Here is a 10,000-nt window from a genome sequence, read left to right on the forward strand (position 1 = left end):
GAGATCCACGTGCACTTTCGATCCATACGGCGCATGTGTAGGCTTTAACTATCCGCATACGAAGCTCAGTTGTTTATTTTAACGTAAGAATAAGACGAGAGTGTTCCGCATGTGTAATTTGAAGACAATAGCATGTGTGAATTTACAGATAATAAAGTTGCATCGAATCGTCCAGACAAGCTACGTGTGAACCTCCTTCCTCCGCCTTCAACACATAACCAGACAAAACAGACAACACATAACCAGACAAAACAAAGACAACACATAACCAGACAAAACAAAGACAACAACACATAACCAGACAAAACAGAGACAACAACACACAACCAGACAAAACAAAGACAACAACATATAACTAGACAAAACAAAGACAACAACACATCACCAAACAAAACAAAAACAACACATAACCAGACAAAACAGACAACAACACATAACCAGACAAAACAGACAACAACACAACCAGACAAAACAAAGACAACAGATAACCAGACAAAACAAAGACAACAGATAACCAGACAAAACAGAGACAACAACACATAACCAGACAAAACAAAGACAACATATAACCAGACAAAACAAAGACAACAACACATAACCAGACAAAACTGAGACAACAACACATAACCAGACAAAAGTGAGACAACAACACATAACCAGACAAAACAAAGACAACAACACATAACCAGACAAAACAAAGACAACACCTAACCAGACAAAACAAAGATAACAACACATAACCAGACAAAACAAAAAAACACAAAACCAAACAAAACAAAAACAACACATAACCAGACAAAACAAAGACAACACATAACCAGACAAAACAAAGACAACAACACATAACCAGACAAAACAAAGACAACATATAACCAGACAAAACAAAGACAACAACACATAACCAGACAAAACAAAGACAACAACACATAACCAGACAAAACAGAGACAACAACACATAACCAGACAAAACAAAGACAACAACACAAAACCAGACAAAACAAAGACAACATATAACCAGACAAAACAAAGACAACAACACATAACCAGACAAAACAAAGACAACAACACATAACCAGACAAAACAGACAACAACACATAACCAGACAAAACAAAGACAACAACACATAACCAGACAAAACAGACAACAACACATAACCAGACAAAACAAAGACAACAACACATAACCAGACAAAACAAAGACAACAACACATAACCAGACAAAACAAAGACAACAACGATAAGCGACCAAACAGTATAACCACCCGCGAAACAGAAAAACACCGCCACCAGTGACCAGAAAGAAACATACTATTCGTCTGTATCCAGGTCCTTGACGTTGCAGATTTTACCAGCAGCCCAGAACCTGAAGAAGACAGAGAACGTGATTACATTAAATTACACAAACAGGAATAACACAGAGACATGCACACGCACGCACACACGCACACAACCCCTATCTTCCACATCTCCCCCCCCCCCCCGCCCCCCATACACACACGTACTCCACCCCTATCCCCCCTACTCCCCCCCTTCTTCCACACACACACACACACACACACACACACACACACACGCCTTATCTTCCAGCCCCCCGACCCCCCATACACATACGTACTCCACCCCCACCCTCCACACACACACACACACACACACACACACACACACACACACAAACGCCTGTGCATGAAGCAGACACACAACTCACTTGACGATCTTCTCCGTGCGGCTGTTCTGACTCTCCAGGTTGCTGCCATAACGGGACGTGAACAGCTTGGCTTCGGCCGACAGCAAGGTCCCTGCGACAACGACGGAAAGCAGAGTGCTGTGTAACTGTTGTGTCATCATTACTATTGTTACCGTCATCATCATCGTCATCACCATCACCATCATTATCATTATTATCGTAATAAATATTGTTGTTGTTTTGTTTTTATTATTGTCATTATCATTTTTATCATTTGTATTATTATCAGTGTCTTTGTTCTTGTTCTGTTGTTGTCGTCGTTGTTGTCATGGTTATCATTATTAAACAATGACAGTTCATAATCTCTCTCTCTCTCTCTCTCTCTCTCTCTCTCTCTCTCTCTCTCTCTCACTCTCTCGCATCGATTTGTACAAATCTAGCTTTGCATTTTTTGGACCATCTGCTTGGAACTCTCTTCCTTCGTTCATTAAGACGTGCGATTCATTACGTTCCTTCAAATCAAACATACGAGAACTTCTGCTCCACAAACAATAGGCCCACAAAGCTTTTTTTTTTTTTTTTTTTTTTTTTTTAAAATAACCAGCTAAAAAAAATACAAAAATCATGCTTTTTTTCCGTGAAGTTTGTATCCATACCTACATGCAGTGAATTTATTTTATTTCTACCTTTGTGCTTTGTTCTTACTTGTTCGCCTGTAAATTGGATGTTATTACCTGTAACATCTGCATCAGCAAATTAACCACTTTTGTATATGTGCAATGGTAAAGTTGTGCTTCTCTGTTTTCTTTATGTCCGCTATATGTTTCTCACCTCGGTCATGTCTCTGTATGTGCATATATATATATATATATATATATATATATATATATATATATATATATATATATATATATATATATATATATATATGTGTGTGTGTGTGTGTGTGTGTGTGTGTGTGTGTGTGTGTGTGTGTGTGTTGGGTGGAGAGAGTGTGTGCATGTGTATGGATATGAATGTATGAATGCGTTCGTTTTATTACTTTTTACGATGTTAATGATGATGGTGGTGATCATTCTTCGTTCTAGTAGCAGTGGATGTAGCAGTGTTAACTTTTTTTTTTTTTTTTTTTTTTTGTCGTTATCGTTAATGTTGTTATTGTTATTGTTGTCACAAGGACAGATTGGAAGACTGGGCGATGCCTAAAATCTTTATCCTTGAGTAATAAAGTTTTTGAATCTTGAATCTTGAATCTCTGTGTCACACACACACACACACACACACACACACACACACACACACACACACACACCAAACGCACACACACAGACTCACCAGGTACACCAGATCGTGGGGTCAAGGTGTGGATCTTAGGAGTGTCCGAATCCTTCACCTGTAAACATCACACCTGTAGTTATCACATCACACCTGTCGTCATCACACCACATCACATCACATCACACCTGTCGTCATCACACCACATCACATCACATCACACCTGTCGTCATCACATCACACCACACCTGTCGTCATCACATCACATCACATCACATCACACCTGTCGTCATCACATCATCACCACACCTGTCGTCATCACATCACCCTCCACATCACATCACACCTGTAGTTATCACATCTCACCTGTCGTCATCAACATCACATCACATCACACCTGTCGTCATCACATCACATCACACCACATCACACAATCACATCACAATCACACCTGTCGTCATCACATCACATCACATCACACCTGTCGTCCTATCACCATCACATTCACATCACATCACACCGTCGTCATACCACATCACATCACATCACACTGTCGTCATCACATCACATCACATCACATCACACCTGTCGTCATCACATCACATCACATCACACCTGTCGTCATCACATCACATCAAATCACATCTGTCGTCACCACATCACATCACATCACACCTGTCGTCACCACATCACATCACATCACACCTGTAGTTATCACATCACATCACATCACACCTGTCGTCATCACATCACATCACATCACACCTGTCGTCATCACATCACATCACATCACATCACACCTGTCGTCATCACATCACATCACATCACATCACACCACATCACATCACATCACATCACATCACACCTGTCGTCATCACATCACATCACATCACACCTGTCGTCATCACATCACATCACATCACATCACACCTGTCGTCATCACATCACATCACATCACATCACACCACACCACACCACATCACATCACATCACATCACACCACATCACATCACATCACACCTGTCGTCATCACATCTAGAACTACCATGTATGGTCGTGTGAAACGTAGCACTGAGCATTACATACAATGCAAGAGGATGGATTTGTGGAATCTGGCAAAAGGAAGGTAAAGTAAACGCAAAGAGGCAAATGCTGTGAAGATGTATTTCTGTTTGTATAATCTTCACTCAACTGGCAGCGGTTTCAATATTTGTTATGGCTATTATAACAGCCTATACAATGTAACTCTTAGACAAAGAAGCATACCGTGTAACAGTGCGACAAACAACAACAACAACAACAACAACAACAACACACACACACACACACACACACACACACACACACACACACACACACACACAAACAACTGACCGTGTACACGCAATCGTTGGGATCCGATGTGCAGTACGTGGTGACGTCAGCTCCGTTGACCTTCACCTTGACCTGGTACTCCCCTTCCGGCATGTACCTGTGGATTGGTTTTCATCCCGGTGAACCATACTGGGAGCGCTGTTTGTGGCAGTGGTAAAATGGTCTCCCTCGTTACAAACGTAACACGTTAGTCAGAGACAGAGTTGGAGGCATTACCCCCCCCCCCCCTCTCTCTCTCTCTCTCTCTCTCTCTCTCTCTCTCTCAGCAGTAGTGCAGACTCTAACAGTTATACTGAAATTTTGTATCGCCCCCTGTTGACATGGGGCCGTGGCCTTAATTAAATGAATAGATCATCTGAATCTGAAATCTGAATCTGAACCTTACTCACTCTCTCTCTCTCTCTCTCTCTCTCTCTCTCTCTCTCTCACACACACACACACACACACAGTGTACCTGGTATAGCAGGTGGCGGTGATGTTCGTGACGCCATCCACGTGCAGGTCACATGGGTACTCAGAGCCCGCCACCAGAGTGGTGTGAGTGCCCACGTCAGGGTCATTGTTCAGGTCAAAGTTGTCCGCGAAATCTGGTACCAAGGAAATAAGTCAACAAATGAATACACACATAAATAAACAAACAAACAAAAAAACAACAACAAAAAAACCACGATATCTGATACAAAGGAAATAACTTGATAATGATCTGTATAACAACAAAAATATATGATCAATAACTAAGACCTGACTTAGTTATTGAGGCAAATCGTTTGGTACATTGAGGATTAAAGGGACTGAGATCAGTTTTTGTTGGGTGCCTTCTCATGTGGACATTCATGGCAATGAAACTGCTGATAAAGCAGCTAAAAGAGGAGCATAAGATTAAGAAAAATCGACAAAAATACATGACCGTCTTTCCGTAAAAGAGGCATACACTTTGTAAGAAAAATCAGCATGGAGGTCGATTTCATAACCGATGGAAGGAAAAGTTTTTAAAACATAAAGGGACATTATTCCCCGAGAATATTATTAAAGAAAAATACCGAATCCATCAGCTTGCTATACAAGATTAATAACCTCTACTTTCTTCCGTATAAAACTTGATGTGCTGAAGACAAAGTATAGTAAAAAGGTTACATGCATCTGTGGTAAGCAGTTCAGCTTGCATCACTGTTTGTTTCACTGTCAGCAGTTACGTAACTTCTTGCCCAAGTATTTCTGCAGATGATTTTTGGAAAGTTATTTGACGAGGTTCTTATGGTCAACTTTCACAGGCATTAGTTCATAGCCCTATTTCTACATTCCTTTAATGTACTTTAGAATTGTGTTAATGGTTTCTGATTATTATTATCATTATGGAGTTGTTACTTTTAAATGTAACTGCATGTTAGTTATGCATTTTTTGGGGGGTAGTTTTCTACCTTTTCTGTTTTCTTCTTCCCTCCCCACACCCCCCTCCTTTTTCTTTCTTTTTATTTTATTTTTTTATAAATCGTCTAATATCACTGATAGTGAAAAGACGCTAAACCAAAGAACGAACACACACACACACACACACACACACACTCACTCATTCACTTACCAATTCCGAACACGGTCAATCTGACGCCGCCATTTCGACTTCCAGAGGAGGGATAAATCCCCGTGACTTCTGGCACTGTGAGACAAAACAATCACCCTCATCATCATCATCATCGTCACAATCATCATCACCATCCTCCTCCTCGCCATCATCATCATCCTCATCATCACCATCATCATCATTTGTCCGTTTGTGCTGGGTTCGAAAACAATGTGTTTTGTTAGTAGGCAGAGACCTATACCTCAATGTAGTGTGGGTAATGTGTTGATTTGTTAGTAGGCAAAGACCTATACCTCAATGTAGTGTGGGTAATGTGTTGATTTGTTAGTAGGCAAAGACCTATACCTCAATGCAGTGTGGGTAATATGTTAATCTGTTAGTAGGCAAAGACATATACCTCAATGTAGTGTGGGTAATGTGTTGATTTCTTAGTAGGCAGACCTATACATCAATGCAGTGTGGGTAATGTGTTGTTTTGTTAGTAGGCAAAGACCTATACCTCAATGCAGTGCAGGTAATGTGTTGTTTTGTTAGTAGGCAGAGACCTATACCTCAATGCAGTGTGGGTAGTGTGCTGATTTGTTAGTAGGCAGAGACCTATACCTCAATGCAGTGTGGGTAGTGTGCTGATTTGTTAGTAGGCAGAGACCTATACCTCAATGCAGTGCAGGTAATATGTTAATCTGTTAGTAGACAGAGACCTATACCTCAATGTAGTGTGGGCAATGTGTTGTTTTGTTAGTAGGCAGAGGCCTATAACTCAATGCAGTGTGTGTAATATGTTAATATGTTAGTAGGCAGAGGCCTATACCTCAATATAGTGTAGTTAATATGTTAGTAGGCAGAGACCTATACCTCAATATAGTGTAGTTAATATGTTAGTAGGCAGAGACCTATACCTCAATGCAGTGTGGGTAATGTGTTGATTTGTTAGTAGGCAGAAACCTATACCTCAATGCAGTGTGGGTAATGTGTTGATTTGTTAGTAGGCAGAGACCTATACCTCAATGCAGTGTAGGTAATGTGTTAATCTGTTAGTAGGCAGAGACATATACCTCAATGTAGTGTGGGTAATGTGTTGTTTTGTTAGGGGGGCACAATGGACAAAACATTCAGTAGGAAAACCAAAGATGAGAAAAAACTAAACATAATGACATACATGCATAGTGTTCTGAGCCAACAGCTGTGAATTCGCTCCTTTTTTTTGTTTTCGCCTGTTGACATCATGACAACAATAACACTGATACAGTCTTCTGTGTACACGGTCTTCTTCTTCTTCGTCGTCGTCGTCTTCTTCTTTTTCTTCTTACTCTGTGTGTGTGTGTGTGTGTGTGTGTGTGTGTGTGTGTGTGTGTGTGTGTGTGTGCGCGCGCAAAAGACACTTGAAATGTGCGACATGAAGTGACTGTTTTTAATGTAGTGCATACGAAGAGAAACGTGTTATTCAAGCTGTGGACACAATACGACATATTCATGAACTATGAGTTATGGTCCTTGTTTATCACGAGTCCACAAAATAACTATTGTATTGTGGCTAAAGGCCAGTGTGTTATAATGTACTTCTGAGTTTCGAGGTCTCTCGCTTTCTGACTGTGCTTTATTTATTTATTTATTATTTCAGATTGCTTTGTTATAAGCTTTAGGTGCTGGTTTAGGTCCCTCACACCCCTTAACCCCCTCTCACTTCCCACCTTCTATAGTTTCGAGGTCTCTCGCTCTCTCTCCTTTTTGACTCACTTGTGTAAGCAAAGTGAGTCTATGTTTAACCCGGTGTTCGGTTGTGTGTGTGTGTGTGTTTGTGTGTGTGTGTGTGTGTGTGTGTGTGTGTGTGTGTGTGTGTGTGTGTGTGTGTCTGTGTGTCCGTGGTAAACTTTAACATTGACATTTTCTCTGCAAATACTTTGACAGTTGACACCAAATTAGGCATAAAAATAGGAAAAAATCAGTTATTTCCAGTCATCTTCTTTAAAACAATATTGCACCTCTGGGATGGGCACAAAAGAAAAAAAGAAAAAAAAGAAAGAAAAAAAAGCCTAATTATATGCAAACTGCATTTACTGTTACATTTATATTTTTTTGTATTCTCTAAACTTGGCACTTTGATCTGATATTCTGACACAACAAGAGCAGTCATTATTATCATTTTTTGTTCAATCAGGAACTTCTTTTGCTAAGCATGGAAGTTTTATTTATTTTGCAAACGTTTTGGTGCAGATAATAAAAAAAGGGAAATTACTCTGTAATTAATGCTAGGGGACTTAATTTGCTTTAAACTGATCTTTCTCATCTTAAACATTACATTTTGAAATTATACTCAATACATAAAAAGCTTGTGTGTTTTACTCATAGTGTACAGGGCTTTCATTATGTTCATTCGCCCAAGTGGTCTTTTTCGGAAAATACTAAAATCAATACGACTCTGGTTAGGATTTTTTTTTTTTTTTTTTTTTTTTTTTTTTAACGCGAAGCTTTATAATAACAAATACAAAACACATTTTAATGATTAGTTGTTGTTTTTTTAAAGTGTATCACAAGTGAGTCTTGAAGGCCTTGCCTCTTTTTTCTTTTCTTTTTTTCAGATTGTTTTGGTGTAAGATTTAGGCGCCGGCCCCCCTCCACCCCCACTCCCCACCCCCTCTATTTATTTTATTTTATTTTATTTTCCCTTTCACCCAGATTGTTTTGTTGTAGTGTTGTAGTAAGGTCTAGGTACGTAGGGTACCTCCTTGAGGGGAGCGGACACTCCGCCCTTTGACGTAAAGCCAGTCCAGTTACCAGTCAAGCGGAATTAAGCTCCTACAGACCGTGCATTAGGGCAGGACATTAATCCCTAAGGACTGACGGTGTGGTCTGTGTTGCGGTCAAGCGGGGCCCTCAGCGTACGTCACAGTGGTCAGTATTGTGGGAATTAGTGTCAAGATTAAGCAAGAGGTACGCCTTTCTGTCACCTGGGGTAGGGAGCTAGGCTTGGGGGGTGGGGGTGGGATGGTGGTGGTTGTGGGGATTTATGGGCGCTTTTTTTTTATTTATAAATCCCATTGGAACCTTTGTTTCTTCTTCATTTCCCCCTTCTTCTTCTCCTTCTTCTTCTCCTTCTTCTTCTCCTTCTTCTTCTTTCCGTTGCGGATTTCGTTTCTCTGGAACGTTTATTATCTTTTTAAAAAATATATTTGTTTGTTTCTGTCTGTCTGTCTGTCTGTCTGTCTGTCTCACGCCCTCTTGTTGCAGTATGAAATAAAACCAGTCACGTGTCTGTCTGTCTGTATGTCTGTCTGTCTGTATCACGCCCTCTTGTTGCGGTATGAAATAAAACCAGTCACGTGTCTGTCTGTCTGTCTGTCTGTCTGTCTGTCTCACGCCCTCTTGTTGCGGTATGAAATAAAACCAGTCACGTGTCTGTCTGTCTGTCTGTCTGTCTGTCTGTCTGTCTCACGCCCTCTTGTTGCGGTATGAAATAAAACCAGTCACGTGTCTGTATGTCTGTCTGTCTGTCTCACGCCCTCTTGTTGCAGTGTGAAATAAAACCAGTCACGTGTCTGTCTGTCTGTCTGTCTGTCTGTCTCACGCCCTCTTGTTGCGGTATGAAATAAAACCAGTCACGTGTCTGTGTGTCTGTCTGTCTGTCTGTCTGTCTGTCTGTCTCACACCCTCTTGTTGCAGTATGAAATAAAACCAGTCACGTGTCTGTGTGTCTGTCTGTCTGTCTGTGTGTCTGTCTGTCTCACACCCTCTTGTTGCGGTATGAAATAAAACCAGTCACGTGTCTGTCTGTCTGTCTGTCTGTCTGTCTCACGCCCTCTTGTTGCGGTATGAAATAAAACCAGTCAGGCTGCGTTGTGTGTGTGTGTGTGTGTGTGTGTGTGTGTGTGTGTGTGTGTGTGTGATTGTATGCGTGTGTGAAACGGGCAATTATGCGGGCATACTTGCGTCCAGGGCAAGGAGGGGGAGGGGAGGAGGTGGAGGGGGAGGGGAGGAGGTGGAGGGCAAGGGGGGAGTGGGTTGGGGGGGGGGGGGCGGGAAGCGGATATTTTACATCACCCCTTGAAGCAACACAAAACCAAAAAGATTAACAGCCCGACACCGCGATC

At 41.1% G+C, this 10,000-nt stretch overlaps 1 protein-coding gene across 1 annotated transcript in view; it reads right to left on the bottom strand.

The window, feature by feature from the left end:
* The window catches only part of LOC143277605 (fibrocystin-L-like), a 38,809-nt gene that overhangs the window by 24,133 nt on the left and 4,676 nt on the right, over positions 1-10,000 (bottom strand). Inside the window, exons 2-6 of the mRNA XM_076582480.1 lie at positions 4,788-4,920; positions 4,334-4,430; positions 3,020-3,077; positions 1,706-1,796; positions 1,310-1,363 (exon numbers count right to left, since the gene is read on the bottom strand). Of these exons, the coding sequence (XP_076438595.1) occupies positions 1,310-1,363; positions 1,706-1,796; positions 3,020-3,077; positions 4,334-4,430; positions 4,788-4,920 (433 nt within the window). The remainder of the gene's footprint in view (positions 1-1,309; positions 1,364-1,705; positions 1,797-3,019; positions 3,078-4,333; positions 4,431-4,787; positions 4,921-10,000) is intronic.

The sequence above is a fragment of the Babylonia areolata genome, chromosome 34, assembly GCF_041734735.1.
Source record: "Babylonia areolata isolate BAREFJ2019XMU chromosome 34, ASM4173473v1, whole genome shotgun sequence".
Classification (NCBI taxonomy): Eukaryota; Metazoa; Mollusca; class Gastropoda; order Neogastropoda; family Buccinidae; genus Babylonia; species Babylonia areolata.